Source organism: Nicotiana tomentosiformis, chromosome 5, assembly GCF_000390325.3.
Source record: "Nicotiana tomentosiformis chromosome 5, ASM39032v3, whole genome shotgun sequence".
Lineage (NCBI taxonomy): Eukaryota > Viridiplantae > Streptophyta > Magnoliopsida > Solanales > Solanaceae > Nicotiana > Nicotiana tomentosiformis.
This window is the reverse complement of record NC_090816.1, coordinates 79,950,360-79,974,430: the sequence shown is the minus strand read 5'-3', so window position 1 is coordinate 79,974,430 and position 24,071 is coordinate 79,950,360. Positions and strand designations below refer to the sequence as shown.

The window sequence follows — 24,071 nt, the reverse complement described above, 5'->3', positions numbered from 1 at the left end:
AATCACAATTTTTACAAAAATTTCCAATTCTACCCAAATCCTTAATTTCTACCATGAAAATCCTAAATTTGATGTTGAAATCTCATGAAATGTAATGGGTGGAGCATTTCAGTCCTAGTACTAGTCTAAAGAGGGTAAAAATCTTCTTTTCTCGGTAATTATTGATCTATGATTGATACTGAATGGGATTCGCGCTGTAATATCCGGTTGAGGGCGAATATTACGGCCCCCTATCCGCCATGCATAACCGTTCACCACGTCTCCCGAGGTCCAGAAGCTATAATTGGTCCGTGGTACGTTGCTTTACCGTATTCGATCTCCGATACATTAGAATCACGTCGAGCCGCGCTTAGAATCACGTCGAGCCGCGCTTAGAATCACGTCGAGCCGCGCTTCCCTTTCGTTTTCTCATCAGGGAATCGGAAAAAAATTTACCCCCGATTTTACCGGTACACAATAGCTCTTTTTAAACTCTCCTTGCATCCGTTATTTTGGGGGATTTCCTTTTTTTTTTTCTTTTTTGGGTTGGTCCGTTATAATTTGGATTTAAATTATATTAGGGTAAAGAGAACTCTCACGCACTATTTGATCTTCCCTTTAGTACCCTATTGTCCGTAAAGTGCGCTGTGCACCTAACGCTCTTATTATTGCTATTCTAACTAGCCTTTAACCACAGTGTGAGCTTTTCTTAGTACCTTATTCTCCGTAAAGTTCCTCTCGACCTTTAGAAAGCACTAGGCATGCAAGTACATTGTCATAAATGTACCCGACTAACACAGGCATTATTTAAGAGTCCTATATATTATTTAGCTTACTCTAAAATTATGCGCGGCAATAAGTCTAACAATAATTAATTCCGCCCTGCCAAACTATCTATAATCTTCTAGCCTCTCTCTGTAAACAACGAAAACCCGACTAGCTACTAGCTTCTGCTTATTTTTGTTGAGGAAGTGTCTGAACTTCAGCACCTTCCAAACTTGTATGCAATGTTGTATTCTCGTTTAGTGAATGGGATGTTGTTATCTTTGTATATCGTTTTTGTAATGTTAATAAGTAGTAGTACCTGTGAAGCGAAAGTGAAGCTACCGCCCAACTTAGTTGTAAAGGCGGTTTATGCATTCGGAGATTCAATTGTGGATCAGGGAAATAATAACAATATTGTGACGACGCCAGTCAAGTGTAATTTTCCACCTTATGGAAAGGACTTCATGGGCGGGATGCCAACCGGACGGTTCAGCAATGCCAAGACTCCACCGGACATGATAGGTAGGTAATATCTATACCCATGCGCAGCTGGTAATTTTCTTTATTAACTTTTGTGAAAATCAACCAAACTGAGAAAAGGTTAATGTAAAATTGTTATAAGAGTATTTCGAAATTTTAATCCTTAAAGTGATAATTAAAAAAAAGATGTGATATTATATTTGAGGAGTTTGACTAGGCTCCATGTTGTCTGTTTCAGCCAAAGAACTAGGTCTTAATGAGCTGATACCAGCTTATCTAGATCCAGAACTGAAAGTCGAAGATCTAAAAACTGGAGTAAGCTTTGCATCGGGAGGCAGTGGATATGACCCTCGAACATCTACTATCAATGTAGCTTTTTTATTTATTTCATTTTCCTTCACAGTTAAAGTAACGGTTATCAATATTTAAGTTAATTGTTAGCAAAATCAGCAATATAAAATCCTTCATGTCAAAAATTGTACAAACCTATATTGTTCGAACACTTCAAAAATATCACCGGACGCGTGTCAGATCCTCCAAAAGTAGTGCATTAATTTTTGAAGAATCTAACGCGGGTGTGATATTTTTGGAAAGTCCGAACAATATGTACAAACAGTAAATCAACACTAATCCTTTGTTTCATATTCCTGATTTATGTTAATCAGTCAGCCATACCACTATCAGCACAATTAAATCATTTCCTAGAATACATTGGGAAGCTGAAGGAATTGGTTGGGGAAGAAGAAGGCAATTACATTTTAAACAATAGCTTATTCATAGTGGTTGCTGGGTCTGTTGACATTGCCGGGCTTACTGGTAGCTACTACGAGGACGTAATTCGCCAAAAGCTGTACGATATGGACTCATATACCAATCTTCTAGCGGCCTATGCTTTCGACTTTGTCCAAGTGCGTATACCTTTGTGCCTATATTTTCAATATATTATTTTTCAATTTTGAATTTAAGAATTTGGGGTGTTAAATGGGTGAGTTGGGCTAAATTTGGATCAAAATAGGTTGAACCAGTAAAGTAAATTGATCTATCATTAATTCACACCAAAAATTACTTGGATTGAGATGAATTGGGTGAAGATGAGCTAAATAATGGATCATAACCCAACCCCAACTCAAACCAAGTTTTAAATCTTCTTCTTCTTATTCTTCTTCATGTTTGAAGTGTTGAATTGGCAGAACCTAATTTCATTTCTGAAGGTCTGAAGTTTGAATTGATAAAATTAAACTTTGGAGCTTCGTGTCTAAAGTTTGGCTTTGGCAATTCAAACGATTTTAAATATGAAACTTCAGGGCTCCGATTGAAACTTTCGTACTCAAGGTCTGAAGTTTGATTTTGTGGTGTCTAAACTTTAAATACTTTGTAAATGTTTGCTACTTTAAATATCTAGGGGTCCTCAAATTGTCTATTTGCACTTTTCCCCATCAAGTATGCTAATATACGGTTAGACTACCATCAAATTAAAGAAGTCGTCTGCGCAATAGGTGTGAATTTGATTCACACTTCTCCGTTCCCTTCTCAATGCAATGGAAAACTTAAAAAAGAAAGACATAAAGACGAATATGTTGTTCTCTTTTATCTATATTTGATTCAAGATTTTATTTCCTTTTTACTTTTGGGTAAGGAATTGTACAAGTTGGGTGCAAGAAATATTGCATTTTTGGGAGTTCCACCATTAGGATGTGTGCCAGCGCAGAGAACATTAGCTGGAGGCCCAGCTAGAATGTGTGCCGAGGAATACAATCAAGCGGCGGAATTAGCCAACACCAAATTCTCACTTGCCATTGATTCGTTACACAAAAAGTTTCCTCAGTACAAGCTTGTTTTCATCGATGCCTATAATTCTCTACTTGATTGCATAGTCAACCCTCAAAAATATGGTACAGTTAACATTAACCTCATCTAAATTCATATTTCTAGACAGCTAGAGCTTTTTGTTTTTTTTTTTTTCTTTGATCAATTTAGTTAAATTTGATTGATTATAGGACTTGAAGAAGTACAGAAAGGGTGTTGTGGCTCAGGAAACATAGAGGTGTCCATACTATGCAACAAATTCAGTGGAACATGTGAAGATGACACAAAATATTTGTTTTGGGATAGTTATCATCTTACTGAGAAAGGTTATCGGATTCTCGTTGATCAGATCATAAAAAATTATACCAATAGTTTCTCGTAGACATTAAATCGATCAAGATCAAGATATGTCCCTACTGGTTAATAAACTTTTGGATCAAATCCAGATCAGTATTTACAAGTATTGAAGCAATATTTTGATGGTAGGAAGTGTTAGATTTTCCATATGTATGGACTGAAATGTGATCCAGTACCTATTTTAATTGGGGATGATTTTCAGATAACTCCCTCTCGATTTGAGTTCGTAACATTAACATTTTTTATGATTTGCAGTATTACACTTGTTTTAATTTCACTGTAACAATTGTTTAATACTATTTTTATTATTGATGCAAAATAATTACAACAATCTAACCTATTTGCCTTTTCTAATATTACCATTCTTTCGATTAACTAATTTTATGTGTATTCCTGTTTTTTCCAAGAAGTTCCTTTAGAATAAAAATATTCAAGGAATCAACGTATAAAGTGAATACAGAAAATAATAATGTATGTGACAATAAGTTGCCCCAACTCAGCTTTTGTCAGAATTAGGGTTTAAACAAATAAATCGATATGATATTCAATTGACTATTGATAAGTGATGATTGCTCAAGTTATAATAAGTATTCTCCACCTCCAACCTTAAGATTGTAAATTCGGATAGGGAGCTCCCGAGGAGGGGTAACAAAAAAAAGTGACCCGCTATTTGATAAATGTGACCAATTGTATATCATTGGAAAGGATATAAATATGCACTGGGAAAGACTCGAAATGCAGTATTAACTAGTTTACCAAATATCTACTTTAGGCCTAAGCGGGTGCTAACACCACAACAATAGAGCCATACAGAAATTGGAATTTGACTGTTGAAAGCCCCTTTGTTTATTTTTTTTTTATCTACTAAGTTTGTTGCTAGAATTAAAATTGAACCCCTTCAAAAGTTTGTCCAAATTGCCAGTTATGTGGTGCAACGTTATAGCTTGTGATAGTCCTTCCATCACTTGTAGTAACTTGAAATGAAAGACTCTGACTATTGAGATAGGAATTGCTCTGCCAGTTTTGGCCCCAATTTCTGGACATTGTTTGCCATCCAGAACCAGATCCCTTAATGGAGACTGAATTAACATCCCCAGCACCCCCAACGTTTGTCACCAAAACCAAGTTGAAGTAAGAGTGTCCATTTATTGTAAACCTTATTCCTCCTTTCTTCTTGCAAGGCACCCTGTCATTGACCAGTACAAACTCCATGTCAGCCGGCGACACTACCTATAAGATACTAAATTCTTGCCTAAACAAAATTTATTCAGATTTAACTTATATTCAGACAACACAATGCAAGTATTACATTGTCAATGCAATTTAACTTACAACAAAAAGTCTTGCTTTTTTAGTATATTCCTCTTATTATGGGTAGTTACCTTAGTGTTAACAAACGTGCACATTGTCCAGTGTTAAAAAAATTAAACTTAACATTCCAAGAAAATCAAAGGAGTTTAAGTTATGTGCACTACATATTTAGGTTAATTAAAAGATATGAGTAATTAAAATTAAATCTCCTTAATAAACATTAGTAATTAGTAACATGATAAAAATAATACTACATCCGTTCACTTTTACTTGTCCACATTAATAGATTTTGCACTCCCTTTAAGAAATAATAAATGAAGTACATATTTTACTATAATACCCCTAACAATGATTCCAAGAATAATTTGGGGAATGAGTAGTTAATGGTAAGGGTAAAGCAGGAAAAAATATTTGTCTTTCCCTTGATTTGCTAAAATGGACAAGTAAAAATAAAAATGTATTTTTTTTTATAAAGTATCACATGTTACTACACCGATTTTGTAAGAATTTTGTTATAATGTGACTTAAAGATCAAACTTTACCTTCGGAAAGATACAGGGACAATTCCTGCTCTGTATTGAGCTAATTGCAAGAAGGCAGGCTCAGCCAAATCGAAGTGCTGGAGAGGAGGATTGCACCAGCCGCCATTGTCATTAGGTAGGGATGGATTCGGAGGACAGAAATTTGTGGCAGTGACAGTAATAGTCCCTTGTAGGCACCATTGAGCGTCATTGCTGCAAGTGAGCTCGTAGCAAGCCCCACAGCTCAATCCGTTGTTGAATAGTGCTGTGCTTAGTGCTGCAGTGTTGGTTCCATATCCTTGGCTGTACAAATTCCCATAACCACAAGCACCACCTGCATGTTCCAAATACGGCATGTTTCTTCAGAATTTTATATTATCATGCCACTTAAAAGATAAATATGACAGATTACTTGCTATAATAGGTTGATATATACTGACACTGTCGGTGTATTTATAAGTTCCTTTTTCAGTTACGGTATAAATTGATTTGAACTCATATTTTAAAACAGCTCAAAATCTTGAACCATAAAGATTAAATTTTGAATCCGCCTCTAAACGCACGTACCCATTGTGCCTGATGCATCACCCCCTCCATAGAAGGTGGCATGAGCATTTTTCCAGCCTCCATAATCAGCAAAAGTTCCATGGAAGCAAAAGCTTAAACAAAAGAAAAAGAGAGAATAATGTGTGGAGAATGTTGCAGGAACAGCCATTGATGAAGAAGTTGGTAAGTCAATTAAGGATTAGGAGAGGGGGAGAGAGTACTAAGTGACTTACTACCAGTTGAAGGGGTATGGAGACGCTATTTTTTTATTTATGTAGTAAACTGGAGGCAGAAATTCGGGCTTAAGATCGGGTAGGCAAATGTAAGTATATACGTAGATAGTGACAAGCTAGCCGTGCTCAGGTCCTGAAAGCTGGTGAAAATAACGTTTTCTCCTTCAACTAGTTTTCTGTGTATACTACTTATGTAATTATATACGTATTACAAATTGGTTACATTGGATCTTATATAGACAGTATTATCTTACCTTTCTACCAGAACCGGTGACGGGGCCAAGGCTCCCCACATGAACTATCAAAATTATAGACCCGCAGCACATGCATTTCCCAATCCTCTCTTTAATTTCTTTCGCTTCATTTTCTGCAATATTGCCATTTTCTACATCATGACAAATTTTATTTATATTCTCTGATTCTCCTAAAATTGAGCTAGTCGGTTAGGGGTGAAAAATAACATATATAGTTGCTTCAAGATTGATATTCGGCTTAATGTATGCATATTTTGATGTATATTGCCTCACATTATGCTCATGTGCCGTAATTTCGGATGTATAATATAATGATTTGTGCTAATTTGTGGTATTTCTATGTGCAGGAATCATTCGGATGCGATTTGGGACGAAAGTGCGCGAATTGGAGCGAAAATGGGAAGAAAAGGCGAAACAGGCAGCGTGGGGCGCTACCTGTGGCGCACAAAACAGACTGTTGAAAAGTTGAGCGCTAGGGCGAGCGCCCCACGTTGCCCTGGACGCTCAAAACGTGAACATGTCCTATTTCGACTAGGACTCGGTTATTTCGAACTCCAAAACGCCTCCAACTCATATAAAAGCTAACCTAAACCTATTTTGAGGAGGAGGACGTGATTTTGAGAGAAGAACAAAAGTACGAAACACTAGGGAGCACGGATTTGATCAATTCTTCCATTCTTCTTCTAGTATTCATTGATTTTATATTTAAAAATATTATTTTTGATAATTGTATGAATATGAGTGGCTAAGAACCATATTGTTTTGGGGTCATGGGTGCTACATGAATGTTGACATTTGAAGTTTAAATTGACGAGTTTATTTTATCATATTGGGTTGTTTATTTAATTCTGTTCTTAATTATTTTGCTGAGTAGCTAACAGTGAAATACCATATACGAATCTAGAGTTGAACTCGAAAGTGGGAATTCTAGATTGCATATAAAATTAAATAGAGTAAGTTCTTGAACCCGGGCATCGGGGAACGGATTCGCAATCAGGATAGAAATATACCTAATTGCTTTGCTTGGTTGAAATACAGAAAGTATAAATGCATTCCTGTTAATCTTAATTCCATAGACATATATGCATTAAGTTATCTTGAATAGACGAGTAAGAACTCGACAGATTCTTATGAGTAATATCAACCCTGTCAATCAATAATCCAGATAAATCAATTAGTCAGTTTAACCCAAGAACGCAACATGATTGTTAGCTAGCCTATGACCCTGGAATATTCTCTCCTACTAATTGTTAACCGAAATTGCTTAAGTGTTAGTGGTTGATTTCTAGTTATTTCATTGCTTGATAGTTTCTTAGGTAGTAAATTAGACACTTACACACTTTGTGAAAAATCTCTTGAATCGATAAGTTGTTTGAGTTTGAATCAGTCAAAAGTTAATCATAAGTCTTCATGGGAACGATACTCTACTCACTACTTTATTACTTGACGATCACGTATACTTGCGTGAGAGTGTTTGGTCGCAATAAGTTTTTGGCGCCGTTGCCTGGGACTTAGAAATTAGCTACTTGTCTGAGTTAAGCTTTTATTAGTTATTTGCTCATGTTTTAATTTTCAGTTTATCTTGTTTGTGTTAACGCATGCTCTTCTCTGGAATGCGGAGGATAGAAGTACAAACAACCTTCTTCCTCTTGATCCTGAAATTGAACGAACACTTCATAGAGTGAGGAGGGAAGTCGAAGCTAGAATTTGAATAGAAAGAGAGTTGGACATATAGTTCAACCACAACCAATAGAGATGGCAGGTAATGAAGAGCGTCCGGTGATAGAAGCTGCAAGGCCCAATCTTGCTAATATGACTCAGGCTATTGTGAAGCCTGATATCGCGGGTCACTTTGAACTCAAATAGTACATGGTACAGCTGATTCAGTCCACAGGGCAATATGTGGGTCTATCTCATGAAGACCCGCCGAGGCACATTCAGAACTTCCTGAAAATTACGGACACTTACAATTATCTGAACGTTTCCAAGGACTATGTCAGGCTGAGATTGTTTCCCTTTTCACTGCTGGGGGAAGCTAAGGAATAGTTGCAAAAGGAGCCTGCGAACTCAATCCACACTTGGGATGATCTAGCAAGGAAATTCTTAATCAAAATTTTCCCCACTAAGAAGACAAAGTTGCTGAGGAGCCAGATTCTTGGGTTCCAACAACGGGATGGCGAGACTCTTTGTCAAGCTTGGGAAAGATACAAGAAGCTACTCAGAGACTGCCCGCATCATTGTCAGACTGATGAGGTGTTGGGTCACACTTTCGTTGATGGGCTTAGACGAGACATCAAAGATGAATTTTGACTCGCCTTGTGGGGGTAGTTGCATGGCGAGGCCGTATAGTGAAATCCAGCTCCTGCTAAACAACTACACTGCTAATGATCATAATTGGCAATGAGATGGGGAATCACGAAGAGCAATTAAATAGAAAGCAGCCGGTGTAATTGAGCTTGATGACTTCTCAGCCATGAGAGCAGATATAGCAAAATTGGCAAATCATATGAATATAATGACAATGCACCAAACACAACAAATGCAACATGTACAACAGATATCGACTTGATGCGAATTATGTGGTGACAGTCACACGAGTGACATGTGCCCCACGAATCCTGAATCTATCTACTATGTGGGGCAACAGAGCAGAGGTCTGATAAATCAGCATGTACAATATAGGAACACCTACAATCTAAATTGGAAGAATCATCCTAACTTCTCCTGGGGTGGAAATCAGCCGACTCAGAATTATTATAGGCCCCAAGGAAATTTTAATCAACCTCAGAATCCAACCCAGCAAATAGAAGAGAGTACGAATGACTTGTTGAAGAAGTTGTTGCTTGACAATCAACAACTCAAAATCGATTTCAGAAATCTTGAGAGACAAATGGGGTAGCTAGCGTCAATTCAAAATACTAGGCTTGCAGGCGCTCTTCCCAATGATACAGAGAAGAACCCTCAAGTTAATGCAGTTACACTCAGAAACGGGAGGGAATTAGAAGAAGTGCCAAAGAAGAGAAAGGACAAGCCTATACCTGAGGGGGAGTTGATTCCTAAGGCAACACATGAGTCAAAGAAATATGACGCAAGTTTAGAGCCAGTGAATACTGCAAGGCCACTACCAACCTTCCCCCAAAGATTGCAGAAGAAGAATGATGATCGCATGTTCAACAAATTTCTCTCTATGTTGAGCCGGGTTCAATTGAATATTCCATTGGTGGATGTACTTCGCGAAATTCCAAAGTATGCTAACTACATCAGAGATATAGTAGCTCACAAGAGGAGATTGATTGAATTCGAGACAGACACACTTACTGAGGAGTGCACTTCAAGAGTACAAAACAAGCTTCCTCAAAAGCTTAAGGATCCTGGCAGTTTCACCATCCCTGTGCGGATTAATAATATCGATGTGGGTCATGCTCTTTGTGATTTGGGGGCGAGCATAAATCTGTTGCCCTTGTCCTTTTTCAAATAATTGGGTCTGGGAGCTCCAAGACCAACCACTGTGATGTTGCAACTAGCTGATAGGTCCATAGCATACCCTGAAGGAGTGATTGAAGATATGTTGCTGCAAATTGGGAAATTCATCTTCCCCGCGGACTTCATTATCCTAGATTATGAGGCTGATGAAAAAGTTCCACTCATACTGGGATGACCTCTCTTGGCTACAGGTGATGCAATTATTAAAGTGAGAGAGGGAAAAATGATTATGATGGTGGACAACGAGGAAGCAGTTTTTAATGTCTACAAGGCGATCCAGCTTCCCCGCCATTATGAGGAGCTCTCTATGATATCTGTTGTGGAGGTGGATGAGCAACTTATGGACACGAGTGTATATCTAGATGATTCTCTAGAGAAAGCACTCGTGTTGTTCGATAGCTTGGAGATTGATGATGAGGTTGAGGAGATGATGCATATCCTAGATGCATCATGTGCTTACATGCAGGGATTAAACCTCTTTAAGCCCCTAAATAGGCCAAGTGGGCCTCCTCCAAAGCTGTCGATTTAAGAAGCTCCAAACTTGGAACTTAAACCCTTGCCCCCTTACCTTCAATATGCTTATTTGGGTGGTTCTGACACTTTACCTGTTATTATTTCTTCTAACTTATCTAAATTGCAGGAAGAAAAGTTATTGAGAGTGCTACATGAGCACAAACGAGCAATTGGGTGGATGATGTCTGACATTAAAGGCATTAGTCCAGCTCTCTGCATGCATAAAATCCTCATGAAGGAAGGGAACAAGTCAAGTATAGAGCAACAACACCGCCTAAATCCAATAATGAAAGAGGTGGTAAGAAAAGAAGTGATTAAGTGGCTTGACACAGGTATTGTATTTCCAATCTCTGATAGCAAATGGGTAAGCCCCGTCCAATATGTGCCTAAGAAAGGGGGGATGACTGTAGTGGATAATGAAAATAATGACCTAATTCCCATAAGAACTGTCACTAGGTGGAGAATTTGCATAGATTATAGAAAATTAAACAATGCCACCCGAAAGGACAACTTTCCCCTCCCCTTTATTGATCAAATGCTTGATAGATTAGCTGGATAGGAATACTACTATTTCCTAGATGGCTATTCAGGGTATAATCAGATTGCTATAGCCCTAGAGGACCAAGAGAAAACTACATTTACATGTCCCTATGGCACGTATGCATTTAAGAAAATACCCTTTGGTCTCTGTAATGCACCTGCGACTTTTCAAAGGTGTATGATAGCTATTTTTACTGACATGGTTGAAAGATTTGTGGAAGTGTTCATGGATAATTTTTCTATGTTTGGGTATTCTTTTGATAATTGTTTAATGAACCTTAATAAAGTGCTTGCTAGGTATGAAGAGACAAACTTGGTGCTAAACTGGGAAAAGTGTCATTTCATGGTATGTGAAGGTATAGTCTTGGGGCACAAGTGTCAAAAAATGGTTTGCAGGTGGATAAAGCAAAGGTAAAGGTGATTAAAAAATTTCCCCCACTGACATCCGTCAAGAGTATTCGCAGTTTCTTGGGCCATGCAGGTTTTTATCGTCGTTCCATTAAAGATTTTTCAAACATTTATTCTCTTATGTGCAAGCTTCTTGAGAAAGATATCCCCTTCAAGTTTGATGATGCATGTCTGAAAGCATTTGAGGAGCTAAAGGGAAGATTGGTGACTGCACCAATTATCATTGCCCCGGATTAGGCGCAGCCATTTGAGTTGATGTGCGATGTGAGTAACATAGCAATCAGAACTGTTCTAGGGCAAAGGAGGGAGAAAATTTTTCACTCCATTTATTACGCGAGCAAAATTCTGAATCCAGCCCAGATGAACTACATTGTTACTGAAAAATAGTTGCTTGTAGTTGTGTAGGCGTTTGACAAGTTCAAATCCTATCTAGTGGGAACCAAAATCATCATCTACACTGATCACTCAGCTATAAGGTATTTGTTTGAAAGGAGAGACGCCAAGCCAAGGCTAATTCGATAATTCCTCCTCTTGCAAGAATTTGACTTGGAGATCCAAGATCAAAAAGGAATAGAGAATCAAGTGGCTGATCGCTTGTCCAGATTAGAAAATCGGAACCATGTAGCTGGGGGGGGAGGGGGGAGGTCAATCAAAAAAACATTTCCGGAGGAGCAGTTATTGGCAATCACCTCGAGTGAAGCCCCGTGGTATGCAGATTATGTGAATTTTATTGCAAGTGGGGTGACACAACTAGAATTGACACTCGATAATAGAAGAAAGTTTCTACATGATATGAGGCTCTATATTTGGGATGAGCCATTCCTATATAAGCAGTGCGCAGATCAGTTGGTACGAAGGTGTGTCCCTGAGGAGGAGATGAATGCAATATTACATATATGATTGTCATGCTTCTCCATATGGAGGTCACCATGGTGGGGACAGAACTGCCCAAAAAGTGCTACAATCGGGTTTCTATTAGCCAAAATTGTTTAAGGATGCACACGCCTTTGTTAAAAAGTGTGACAGGTACCAAAGAACCGGAACAATCACGAAGAAGCACGAGATGCCCTTGCAAAATATTCTAGCAGTAGAGCTCTTTGATGTTTGGGGGATTGATTTCATGGGACCGTTCCCATACTTTAATGGTCACAGTTACATCTTAGTGGCGGTTGACTATGTGTCTAAGTGGGTGGAGGCCATTGCTCTTCCTACTAATGACGCAAAGGTAGTGGTAAACTTTGTAAAGAAGCACATCTTCACACACTTTGGGACTCCAAGGGTGCTGATAAGTGACGGAGGAACTCACTTCTGTAACAAATTGTTGAATAATGTTCTAGCAAAGTATGGAGTTAAGCATAAGATTGCCCCTGCTTATCACCCCCAAACGAGTTGTCAAGTGGAAGTGTCAAACTAAGAGGTGAAGCAGATTCTGGAGAAAACGGTAAGTGAAAATAGGAAAGACTGGGTCGGAAAGCTTAACGACACATTATGGGCCTATCGAACTGCATACAAGACCCCCATAGGTACTTCTCCGTATAAGTTGGTTTATGGTAAGGCGTGCCACTTGCTCGTCGAGTTGAACACAAGCCTATTGGGCGATTAAAAAGCTAAATATTGATATGGACTTAGCCGGCGAGAAGAGGTTGTTACAACTCAACGAGCTTGATGAGTTTCAGTTGCACGCGTATGAAAATGCCAAATTGTATAAAGAGAAGACCAAGAGCTGGCATGACAAGCACATCTATCATCACGAGTTTGAGCCATGTCAAGAAGTTCTCTTGTTTAATTCGAGGTTGAAGCTTTTTCCCGAAAAGCTTAAGTCTCGATGGGCAGGTCCTTTCGTTGTGGTAAGTGTGAGGCTTCATGGAGCGGTGAAATAGTGTGATAAGAGCTCAAGTAGTACCTTCTTGGTAAATGGGCAGTGAGTAAAATATTATTGGGGTGGTGACATTGCACATCACAAGACCTCGGTGCACTTGGCCGATGCTTGAAAAACGTGTTGAGTCGTGCCGCGACGTTAAATTAGGCGCTTGTTGGGAGGCAACCCAAATTTTTTTTTAATGCTTTCGTAGCTTAGTTTTTTATTTTCTTTTAGTCATATTAGACTAGCTATTTTTATTTTCTTTGTAGTTATAGAGATCATAGGCGGGAATGGTATGGGGTATGTATAGTGTATATATTGAATGCTCGGGTTGAGGGATATTTATTAAAAAAACAAATAGCAAATGAGCGTCCAGGCCAGCTCCCCATACCGCCTGGGGTGCAGTTTACAGAATCATGCAGACCCCCAGCGCCAACCCCAGCGTGGGACGTTGGGCAGGGGGGTCAACAAGTAAGTATATTTTTTTAAAAAAATAATTTATTTTTGTTTTTGTTAAAAACTCCCCTAACCCATACAACCCGACACAACTATCCATAAACACACACATACTAACCCATACCCAATTACCCAAACCCTTCCCTTAATTTAATTAAAATACTTCTAACCCAAAACCCAACCTTCTTTATCATCGTAACTCTCACACACGACCCCCCCCCCCACCCCCACTCTGTCTCTCTCCCCACTACTCTCTCTCCTTCTCTCTCAAATTCTCCAATTTTTGTTGTTCACTTTCATCTCAAGACTCAAATGTATGTTCTTCATGTTATCTCTTTTCTTGTATTTTGAAATTTCTTAGTGTAATTCTAGCCATCCTTCTCCAACAACCCCCAATCCGCAAGGTCTCTTTAACATGTTTTGTTGTTATGGTGGGTGGCCCTAGTGTGCATGAATTTGGGTGCAAAAATTGGTTGTGAAGTTGTATTTGAAGTAGTAAACTACAATTTCCTCTACTTCATTTAAATCTGGGAGGGCCGCCTTTCTCCACCATTGTTGAAATAAGAGAAGCAAAATTGATGCCCACAAGGTATTTGCTAAAATGCCTAAAAGAGTGAATTGAACACCGGTGAATTCTGAGTAGCCGAGTGTAATTGTATATGATGTTGGGAGAAGTGTGAGGTGTTTGGGGGTATTGTATCTTGTTGTAAACTCTTGTAAGTAGTATTTAATGTACTATATTAGTGTAGTAAATTGGACTTTAGCATTGCTTGCTTGCACTACGGTTAAGTTATGGCCATGTTCGACTACTTGAATTGTGGCATGGGAAAGTCTTGAGTACCTATCACCTTGTGATGAAACATTGGTGCACTTTTAACAACTCTTGTGAGTAGACTATACATAGCCTTCGGTTTTAAGTGTGAGGTCATCTTAGCTTTTCATAATGACCTTGGGCAAATTTATTGATTCATCCTCACCTTTGTGTTTGTCGTGTGTAGGTTGCTATGGCTCGTGATAGTGCCGCCAAAGGAAAAGGGGTGGAAAAGTCCTCCGTCACTACTCCTCCTCCCAAAAATGCAAGCAAGGTGAAGGTTCTTCCCGACAAGCTAAGGGAAAGCAGGTTGCTAGCGGGTCGACGAGGCCACCACGGCCTCCGGTGGATCTAGTTCGAGAAGACGCCATCAAATGGCAAGATAACTTTATTCCATATGGGAAATATGTCTCCGAAATGGAAATTAATGTGAAGGCCCTAGAAAAGAACTTTCCGAAGGTGCTTGCCCGGTTGGTAGAAATGAAGATGGAGAAACTCATAGAATGCCCGGGCCCTACGAATCTGAGCATGGTGCGCGAGCTCTACACCAATTGGAATGCGGATATGTTCTGATCATGTGTCCGAGGGAAGGATATACCACTGGACAGGAGATCCTTGTGTGCATTTTTGGGAGTTGATATCCCTAATCCATGGAGGCTACAAAAGTTCGTCAAAAGTCCACGCTACCGGGTAATACGTCACACACTTTGGGGAGTTGATTCTAATGTAAAGTGGACGCGGACTAAGGGAAATGCTTACCTTGAGATGCTCCGTTTTGACTTCAACAAGACAGCTAAGGTATGACAAAACTTCGTGCATGCTAGATTGATGCTCGTCGAGCATAATAGTGAATGCACTCGAGCTCGAGTGTGTGTGATCTACTTTCTGATGACCGAGTGACCCATAAATGTGGGTGAGTTCATGCTTGGGGATATGGCCCGCACCCGATTTGGGGGAAGGATCAAAAGGTTCTTCTTTGGAAACCTCCTGGCGCAGTACATGCTATTCCGTGGGGTACCAGAGTACCCTGACTATGATGAGGTAGTGGAGGTACCCAAGGCATTGCTAGATATCACATCTTTATTGGAGTCCACATCAAAGCTAAGCTAGGCTGCAAGGAATGAGAGGGACGAAAATTTTAACAGGTATCTTTATAGTTCCCTCAATGTGATAATGATAAGGCTGGGGGTGTCAGATGAGGAGCGCATGGTGCTCCAAGGAAAGAGGCATCAAAATATTTTCAAATATGATATTATGTCTTCACCTAAAAATGAACTTTCATGTCTTAGTGAACTTAATATTAACTCTTTTATGTGGCACAAAAGACTAGGGCATGTCAATTTTTCTATGTTGAACAATTTAATTTCCAAGGACCTAGTCCTTGGTTTGCCCAAGTAAAAATTTAGGGAAGATAAAATATGTGATGCTTGTACTAAAGGTAAGCAGGTCAGATCATCATTCAAATCCAAGAAAGTGGTAAATACCTCTCGACCTCTGGAACTACTTCACATGAACTTATATGGACCAATGAGGATTTAGAGTAGAGGTAGAAAGAGGTATGTATTTGTAATTATTGATGATTATTCTAGATTTATCTGGACTATTTTTATGGCAACTAAGGATGAAACAGATATGTTTGTGACTTTTGTGAAGAAACTACAAAGAAAGATGAACGGTCGTGTAGCTAGCATTAGATCTGACCATGGAACTGAATTTGAAAATGTTTTCTAGAGTTCTGTGTTGGAAATGGTACAGACCATAATTTCTCTGCACCTAGGACACCACGGCAAAATGGTATTGTAGAAAGAAAAAATAGAACTCTAGAGGATATGGCCAAAACTATGCTAATTAGTAGTGGACTTCCTAAAACCTTTTGGGATGAAGTTGTGAACACTGCATCCTATATCATAAATAGGTGCATGATTAGGCCAGTAATTGACAAGATACCCTATGAATTACTTAAAAGCAGAAAATCCAATGTAACCCACCTAAGAGCCTTTGGCAGCAAGTATTTTGTGCACAATAATGGTAAAGAGGCTCTAGAGAAGTTTGATGCTAAAAGTGATGAAGGTGTCTTTTTGGGTTACTCACCACATAGTAAAGCTTATAAAGTTTACAATAAAAAAAAACTAAGTGTGTTTAAGAAAGTATACACATAATTTTCAATGAATCTAACATCTGACTAAGAAAGGTACATAGGTTACTGATGATGGTGAGTTTGGTCCTGCGAAAAACAATGAGGAACAAACAAACCAAGGACTCCCAGAGGCTGCTATTGAATCGGAGCAAGAACAAGTTACTGTAGAAGCTGAGCAGGATGTACCACAGACATGGGGAACAAATTAAGAGAATCAAACAGAAGGTATTGCATCGGGTTCCACTGCTGAGCATGATGGAAATAATGACACTCAGGGTCTACACACAAGGGCCTAGAAACATCAGAGTTTCCACACACTTAACAATGTGCTTACACCAGTTGACTCTAGGAAGGTGACCAAATCAAAATTCAAAACATGATTGCTTTCACAACCTATATACTATGGTGGATCCTAAGAACATTAAAAAGTCTCTTGAAGATGCAGATTAGATAGTGGTTATACAGGAGGAACTCAATTTCTTTGAAAGAAATAAAGTGTGGCACCTGGTTCCTAGCCCAAAAGACATTGGAACTAGGTGGGTGTTTAGAAACAAGCTCGATGATCAAAGCAATATTTCCAAAAATAAGGCAATATTGGTTGTACAAGTCTACAATCAAGAAGAACGCATTGACTATGATGAAACGTTTGTTCCTATTGCAAGAATGGAGGCTATATGCATGCTCATTTATTTGTATCATGCATAGGTTTCAAAGTGTATCAAATGGATGTGAAGAGTGCCTTCCTAAATAGGTATTTGAAATAGGAAGTGTTTATGCGACATACCCCAGGATTTGAGAGTCATGAATTCTCAGATCATATGTATAAATTGGACAAGGCATTGTATGGCTTAAAATAGGCTCCAAGGACTTGGTATGAAAGACTATCAAAATTTCTCCTGGAGAATGGGTACTCACGTGGAAAAATTGATAACATATTGTTCCTATTGAGGAGTAGGAAGAACCTGCTGATAGTTCAAATATATGTGGATGATATAAGTTTTGGAGCCAAAAACGAAGCCTTGTACAATGAATTTGACAAATTAATGGATAGTGAATTGAAATGAGTATTGTGGGAGAATTAAATTTCTTCCTTGGGATTCTAGTTAAGCATACTGCAAAATGAACCATGATACACCAACAAAAATACATCAAGAAGTTACTCAAAAGGTTTTAAATAGAAAATGCAAATCCAATTAATACTCACATTGCCACTGCAACTAGGTTGAATATAGATAAACTTGGTACCTCCATTGATGAAAAGAAGTACAAAGTTTATTGGATCCTTGCTCTACTTAACTGTAAGTAGGCCTGATATTTTATATAGTGTGGGGTTGGGTGCAAGATTCCAGTCAAGTCCAAAATAATCGCACTTAAAGGCTGTTAAAAGAATCTTGAGATATCTTAAGGATACTCAAGACATGGTTCTTCCGTACCCAACTGGAGACACTTTCGAATTGATTGGATATGCAGATGCTGATTATGCTAAATACTTGGTGGACAAGAAGAGCACATCATGGATGGCTTATTTTCTTGGATCATGTTTAATCTTATAGGCATCAAAGAAACAAAATTCAATAGCTCTATCAACAGTTGAAGCTAAGTATGTAGCAGCTGCATTATGATGTGCTCAGTTATTATGGATCAAGAAATAACTGGAAGACTATGGAGTGATGATTAAGCGGGTTCCCATATTTGGTGACAACACAAGTGCTATGAATATGGCCAAAAACCCAATTCACCACAAGAGAACCAAACATATAGATGTGAGGAACCACTTTTTAAGAGATAATGTTGAGAAAGGTCACATCTCGATAGAGTTCTGCAAGACAGAGGAGCGGATTGCAGATATATTCACCAAACTTTGAGCAGGGATCACTTTGAAAAAAATCACTTGGAGCTTGGTTTGATCAAAATGGTTTAGGACATTCTTGACTTCTCTCAATAATTGGCTATGTCTTAATAATTTGTCTAGTGAGTAAATGTGAAGAATAAAATTTAACTCAACCTTATACTGTAACAAGTATGCATACATGATATTGATTATAGGGCATGAATGCTTAATCTAATAAAAAAAGTCTAGATCAAAAACGTTTTTTCAACCAAGACTGAGAAAATTAGTCAAGGAACCTAGTTGTGTAACACTCAAGTATGTACCCCCTTTTTTATTGATAGTGGTACTTAACTATTAAGCTGCCATGTCTTAAAATCAGGCTCCCACTTATCTTGCTTGTATTCTATAGCTCATTCTCTCTAAACCAAGAAACTAAAAGTGGATCAGGTTCTGAAATAATAACCGTTAGTCGTAGGGCAATCATGACTAGCTCTAGTTCGTGTGAAATCAGGACCGGTTTCCTAAACTTTCCCCCATGCGTCTTTGCTGCCCAATTAAAGTCTCTAACTGCCATTTTTAAATTTCAAAAATTGACAGTTACCTTTTTCCCTCTTAGAACCGGATTAGGATCAATTAAAGGAAAAAATCAAAGCAGAAAATTATCCAATCACCCTCTATAAAATCCTCTCTTCTTCCCATTCCCTCTAATTCGATCAAGATTATTCAAGAATTACCCAAGCCTGAACTAAAAAACCTAACTCTTTCTTTCCTTCAAAATTCAAAGCAATATCGAACTCACCCAGTCAAATTCCCTTTGAAATTTATGAAAAAATTCCTACTCCTAACCCTACTACACCTTCCTCCATAACTACCCCAATCGAGTTTGTCCAAGAACCATCTTCCCCACTAAAAGCCCCAAAAGCCCTCACTGTACTGGTTGACTACTCTGATGAAGAAGAAGAAAGTGAAGGGTCTGAAAGTGAAAACTCAATTATGGAGGAGCCATAAATTAAGAGGGAAGTTGATATTTAATAGGAGAAAGAGGATGTTACTGAAAAGTCAGAAGAGGTGGCCGGAGAGAAGTTGAGTGAGGGAGTAGAAGTTGAGACTCATGCAGAAGTAGATGGATTCAATGAGTCGGTGAAAGAAAAAGAGGTCGAAAAAATTATTGATGATGTGAGTAAGGAGACAACTGAAGAAACAGTGAGGGGGCATATGGAGAAGATCTAAGAGAGAGTATTAATGTGGGAGTAAAAACACTAGATGACCCTAGACAACAACTAGGCCCTTCTCTGTCGGTATGGGAGAATTGGTTGATATAGAAGAACTTTCTGTTGAAATAGTGGATGTGCAAGAATTTGATCAAGTTCAAGAACCTGGTTCTTTGAATGTTGATCCTGAAAACCCAAAATCCTTTGATTGGAATAACACTGAGAAGGAAGGAGAGACATAAGTTGGGGAGGGAAGTAGTGTTGGCAGTGATAAAAAAGAACTGATAAACCTGATTGCAAGAATGAGGGAGAGAAAACAGGATAAGGAGAAAATCCTCTCTATGAGGGTAAAAGCTGTGTCAAAGAAGGCTGTTTTACCCCCTAGGTCTGTCACTCTAGGAGGAAGAACACTTGTAACCAAAGAGAAAAGCAAGGAAGCTCTTGAGAAGGCCTTAGAGCAGAGTAACAAAAAGAAGAAATATAGAGAGGGGTTCAGACTGATTGATGAGGCTAATGTAGAGGAGGTTGATCTGGTAAGTGAAGAAGAAGAAGAAGAAGAAGAAGAAGAAGAAGAAGAGGAGGAGGAGGAGGAAGAAATCCATCTTCAAAGAAAAGAGAATAAGAAATCTGAATCACCTTCAGCCACTCCCAAGGAGAGCTCCTCCAAGAAGAGAAAGGCTACAGTTTTTGAGCCATAAATAAAAAGAACCAGTTTCAAACGCAGGAAAAATACTCAGAGAAATATTACTATTGTAGGCAGAGAGGAGTGGTTTGCTGGGTTAATCATATTGAAGGATTGAGTAATTGGCCCAGTTATTGTAACAATATTTGGGATGAAAGAGAAGTTGGAGGTTCAGGGATGGACGCACTTGTTTATGTGCCCACTCCCAGTCATTTACGATGAAGCAATGATTTTACAAGAACTTCAAAGTGCTGGAGGATGGCATAGTGAGTTCTGAAGTAAGGGGAGTGGACATGGTTCTCGATGCAAAATTGTTAGGTAGATTTTGAATGTGCCAGTGGAGGGATTTGATACTTATGTGAGACGTGAGTGGCCTGAGTTGGGAGAGAATGATGATGCTATATACTTGACTAACAAGTACACACAAAAAGGGGAAAAACCGTTGGCAGGGAAGGTAGGAAAGGGGGAGATGAAACCGGTTCACAAGCTGCTATTTGAGTTTGTGAACAAGTGTCTATTTTCTCTATCTGAAAGGAGGCATGAGGTCACTTACCTGGACTTCGAAGTGATGGAGATTCTAGATAAGAACATGACAATTAACCTTCCCTCACTGATGCTGAAGCACATGGCAAAGTTTGCTGATTATGAAGTGTACTCATGCTCTGACCAAGGTCTCCTCCTTTGATGAGGAGACCTTGAAGGAGTGTGAATGTGTTGCTAGATCACCGGGGACAAAGAGTAAAAGCATGGTCACTAACCTTCTGGAGGAGTTGGTCGCTGCCAATGAGGAAAAAGATAAGATAAGAGAAGCAGTATTTTAAAAGGCGTGGGCGTAAGGTGAGGCGTTTTACATATGCCTCAGCGAGGTGTAATTAATTTTTAATATATTATAAAATAATATAATTACAGTAAATATTTTAAATAGGTAAAATAGCATAAAAATAGAAGAAAACTATAAATAAGTGAAGTATATATATTTGTGTGCGCGCGCGTGCTCCATCCCCACAAAATATTGGTCAAAACAATTAATTATATACTACTTACAAGCATAAGTAACTTGAGTTGAAAAGAATAAAGTAATTTTCTACGTGGAGGAACAAAAAGGATGACTAACCTGCGATTTAAACTTTGAACTTGCTGCTATGGAGAAGAATGCATTTTTTTTTATTTACAAAAAAAATTGATTGTTCGTTGCTTTTGGGAGATAGTAGTAGACTAGCGGACAAGATAAAAAATTAGTAAATACCATAAATTAGGGCTTCTAGCAATTAAAAAAGTCTTGACTTTTAAATTTGATGTTTCGGTTCCTTTTTAAAATTTTTGAGTAATTACAAGCTAACTTTTGATAATTTGGGTATTATATTAAGGACATATTCGCAAATTTTATTTTAATTTAAAAAAACCTCTTCGGCTTAAGCCTCACTACAAAAATGTGCCTCAACACCAGAGCGTACGCCCCAAATTGCTGCACGTATGCCTCTTGTAACTTTTGCCCCCGCCATCGTCTCTGGACATTTTAGTGAGGCTCGCCCCAAAAACACACTTTAAACGCTGAAGAGAAGAAATTGCCTCTTTGAAGGAAGAGAACAGGAGGTTGAAGGAGGAGATGAAGAAAGAGCATGAGGCCTCTGCAACTAGATTTGACAGGCTTCTGGGCTTATTCATGGAGAATCCTCTTCCAGCAAAGAACCCGGTCCTCAGTCCTCTTAAGTTCCTAGCATGTCCTTAGTCAGTCCCTTGTCATGCCCCCTATATGATCAGTTTCTAAATTGTTATCTTTTTGTTATTTTTATGATTGTTGACAATTTAACGAGTTTGTTCAACTGTCTTTTGGTTTGGGCCCTTTGGGCTTAATGTGGTACAATGACAATGACAAATAAATATAATTTCCTTGATTTTTGCTCATTATTGTGTTCTTTGTCTGGGAAAATTTTAATTGGATTACCCATTTGTGTTCCTGATGATATGTACATGTTAGTGTATCCCAAGTAGCCATGAGTTTTATATTGTTGTATTCTTGCATTAACTTCACTGACTTCTTATTTTTTCGATGATGTCAAAAGGGGAAGTAAGTAAGTTCACTCACTGATAAAGGAGAATATTGAGTTGTCTGTTTGAAGGTCTTATAATGAAATCATGCCTAGCCATCTTTAGGGTTGCGATGACTGGAAGGCGAGTCCCTTATACTTGTGCAAACATGGACAACTTGAAGATGAGTGTTATGAATGAAACTGGTTCTTATGCTCTAGACTGATGAAAACTAAGCAAGCTACTGACTAATCTGCACATGAGTTTGTCATCGTCAAAAAGAAAAAATTTGTTGAGCTGAGCATGAAATTATGTTTTGATGATTAACAATCATATTTGAGAATCAAGTTTCATGTTCCAGTTTGGTGTGCTACCATACGGATGTGCAGATAAGAGATATGAATGCCAAATGAACTAGGTTCATAGCAAACCATTGGCAGAATGCTGATCGGAGGCGGAAGGCCAGTATTCCCATGCAATTTGGAATCCTCAGAAGATCATATCTGTGCTCTAAAAAGAATACGCAAATTGAAGGACTTCGTGGACTTTGTATTTATAGGAAAGACTTGTGTGGAAAAAGAAGGTTGAAGAGTTGGAAACAAATAAGGAAACCAAATCTAAATATGAGAGGTTTTCCTTAATCGAAATATTCTAGATTTCGGAGCATTAATTGAAGAAGATTTTCGGCCAACCTTGCAACTATAAAAGGAAGCCTTTTGCCGCACTTCGAGACTATGACTATTGAGAGAAATCACTGAGAATAATTCTAATGATAGCAATCACAACAAAAAGTTTTTTCTGAAGATTCAAGCTAATCAACTGAAGAACAAGTTCCTGAAGATGAAGTTGCTCAAGTGTTCTAAATTGTAACCTATTTGCTTTTTAAGAAGTGTAATTATAGGTTATTGTTAAAACTGTGATTTTCTGTAAGCTTCCTAGAGTAGAGTTAGTTTGGAAAGAGGTTGTTACAATTGGGTTAATTGTAGGGATTAGGGTACTAGAGTTATTCCTCTTGGTTATAGAGTTGTAGCCTAAAAACTATTCTTTGAAGTTTAGTGGAGATTTGAGAAAAATCCTACTGCGTAGGTCGTGGTTTTTACTCCCTTGAGCAAGGAGGTTTTTCACGCAAAAATCTCTGTATTGATTAATTTTCTGCAATTATTTCTGTTTGTGTCTGTTTGGATAGTTCAAAGAACTAGATTCTTTGAAAACTCAAAAATCGGGTAAGACACAACTCAACCCCTTCTTGTGTCTAGGTGTATCCTAAATTAACAAAGATGAAAAATTTAAAATGTAACTTATTTCTAAATAAGAGAGTATAATTTTTTTTTTGGAACAGATTAAAAAAATATAATACACAAATTAGGACGGAGGGAGTAATATAGTCGGTTCGAGCAGCCACAAGAAAACCCCACATGATCTTCCAAGGAGCCGCAGATCAAATCACTGCCCTTATATATACCCTACGTCTGCCATGTGAATTTCTGTTGTCTGCTTCGAAATTTGGCCCTAATATATGGTCCCATAACGTGACCAGTTAGTTATTTATTCCTTCTTCTTCTTGTTGTTTTTTCCATTTTTGTTGGTGGATGGGGAGGATATATGATGAAATTTTAGATTGAAATATGCATTAAATCAATGGTGCATGTCTTCTGACTTTAAAGATGCACGTGACACGGAAAGCAAGTCGTTTTCTTTTCCTACTTAGCTTCATTTACTTATGACTTTTTGTTGGATTTTGCCAACTTCGGCCAAAAGTATGGCAGGCAATTCATTGTAGTATGTAAATGTGTAGAATGAAAATCGCAGTTTTGAAGAGCTGGATTTCTCTTGTCATTTGTTAACATTTCTTCAATTC

At 38.4% G+C, this 24,071-nt stretch overlaps 4 protein-coding genes across 4 annotated transcripts; 3 read left to right on the top strand and 1 right to left on the bottom strand.

Moving 5' to 3' along the window:
- The first annotated feature begins 784 nt into the window (after positions 1 to 784).
- Positions 785 to 3,593, top strand: LOC104114246 (GDSL esterase/lipase EXL3-like). Its single transcript, XM_009624638.4, has 5 exons — positions 785 to 1,266; positions 1,463 to 1,593; positions 1,890 to 2,132; positions 2,861 to 3,116; positions 3,222 to 3,593. Exons 1-5 carry the CDS (start codon positions 987 to 989, stop codon positions 3,410 to 3,412), a joined length of 1,101 nt encoding a protein of 366 aa, XP_009622933.1. The 5' UTR covers positions 785 to 986; the 3' UTR covers positions 3,413 to 3,593.
- A 463-nt stretch (positions 3,594 to 4,056) lies between these two features.
- Positions 4,057 to 6,160, bottom strand: LOC104114245 (expansin-A8-like). The gene is made up of 3 exons (XM_009624637.3): positions 5,787 to 6,160; positions 5,241 to 5,553; positions 4,057 to 4,573 (listed from the first exon to the last, which is right to left on the bottom strand). Exons 1-3 carry the CDS (start codon positions 5,932 to 5,934, stop codon positions 4,270 to 4,272), a joined length of 765 nt encoding a protein of 254 aa, XP_009622932.1. The 5' UTR covers positions 5,935 to 6,160; the 3' UTR covers positions 4,057 to 4,269.
- Positions 6,161 to 8,527: 2,367 nt separating this feature from the next.
- LOC138892643 (uncharacterized) lies at positions 8,528 to 12,610 on the top strand. Its single transcript, XM_070176378.1, has 7 exons — positions 8,528 to 8,649; positions 9,175 to 9,680; positions 9,927 to 10,153; positions 10,376 to 10,612; positions 11,185 to 11,400; positions 11,602 to 11,672; positions 12,223 to 12,610. Exons 1-7 carry the CDS (start codon positions 8,528 to 8,530, stop codon positions 12,608 to 12,610), a joined length of 1,767 nt encoding a protein of 588 aa, XP_070032479.1.
- A 7,195-nt stretch (positions 12,611 to 19,805) lies between these two features.
- Positions 19,806 to 21,914, top strand: LOC138892642 (uncharacterized). Its single transcript, XM_070176377.1, has 3 exons — positions 19,806 to 20,186; positions 20,857 to 20,997; positions 21,765 to 21,914. The coding sequence occupies exons 1-3, from the start codon at positions 19,806 to 19,808 to the stop codon at positions 21,912 to 21,914; spliced, it is 672 nt and encodes a 223-aa protein (XP_070032478.1).
- The last annotated feature ends 2,157 nt before the right edge of the window (positions 21,915 to 24,071 follow it).

Coding starts and splice junctions, on each gene's coding strand:
- LOC138892642 (XM_070176377.1), top strand. CDS start 19,806: ATGAGGGAGAGAAAACAGGATAAGGAGAAAATCCTCTCTATGAGGGTA. Junction 20,187..20,856: donor CCAAGAAGAGAAAGGCTACA/GTTTTTGAGCCA, acceptor GCTCTGACCAAG/GTCTCCTCCTTTGATGAGGA. Junction 20,998..21,764: donor AAGATAAGATAAGAGAAGCA/GTATTTTAAAAG, acceptor GCCTCTTTGAAG/GAAGAGAACAGGAGGTTGAA.
- LOC104114246 (XM_009624638.4), top strand. CDS start 987: ATGTTGTATTCTCGTTTAGTGAATGGGATGTTGTTATCTTTGTATATC. Junction 1,594..1,889: donor CTCGAACATCTACTATCAAT/GTAGCTTTTTTA, acceptor TATGTTAATCAG/TCAGCCATACCACTATCAGC. Junction 2,133..2,860: donor ATGCTTTCGACTTTGTCCAA/GTGCGTATACCT, acceptor CTTTTGGGTAAG/GAATTGTACAAGTTGGGTGC.
- LOC104114245 (XM_009624637.3), bottom strand. CDS start 5,934: ATGGCTGTTCCTGCAACATTCTCCACACATTATTCTCTCTTTTTCTTT. Junction 5,554..5,786: donor TGATGCATCAGGCACAATGG/GTACGTGCGTTT, acceptor TGGAACATGCAG/GTGGTGCTTGTGGTTATGGG. Junction 4,574..5,240: donor GTCCCTGTATCTTTCCGAAG/GTAAAGTTTGAT, acceptor GGTCAATGACAG/GGTGCCTTGCAAGAAGAAAG.
- LOC138892643 (XM_070176378.1), top strand. CDS start 8,528: ATGGGCTTAGACGAGACATCAAAGATGAATTTTGACTCGCCTTGTGGG. Junction 10,613..11,184: donor CAATCTCTGATAGCAAATGG/GTAAGCCCCGTC, acceptor AATGGTTTGCAG/GTGGATAAAGCAAAGGTAAA. Junction 11,401..11,601: donor AGGAGCTAAAGGGAAGATTG/GTGACTGCACCA, acceptor GTAGTTGTGTAG/GCGTTTGACAAGTTCAAATC.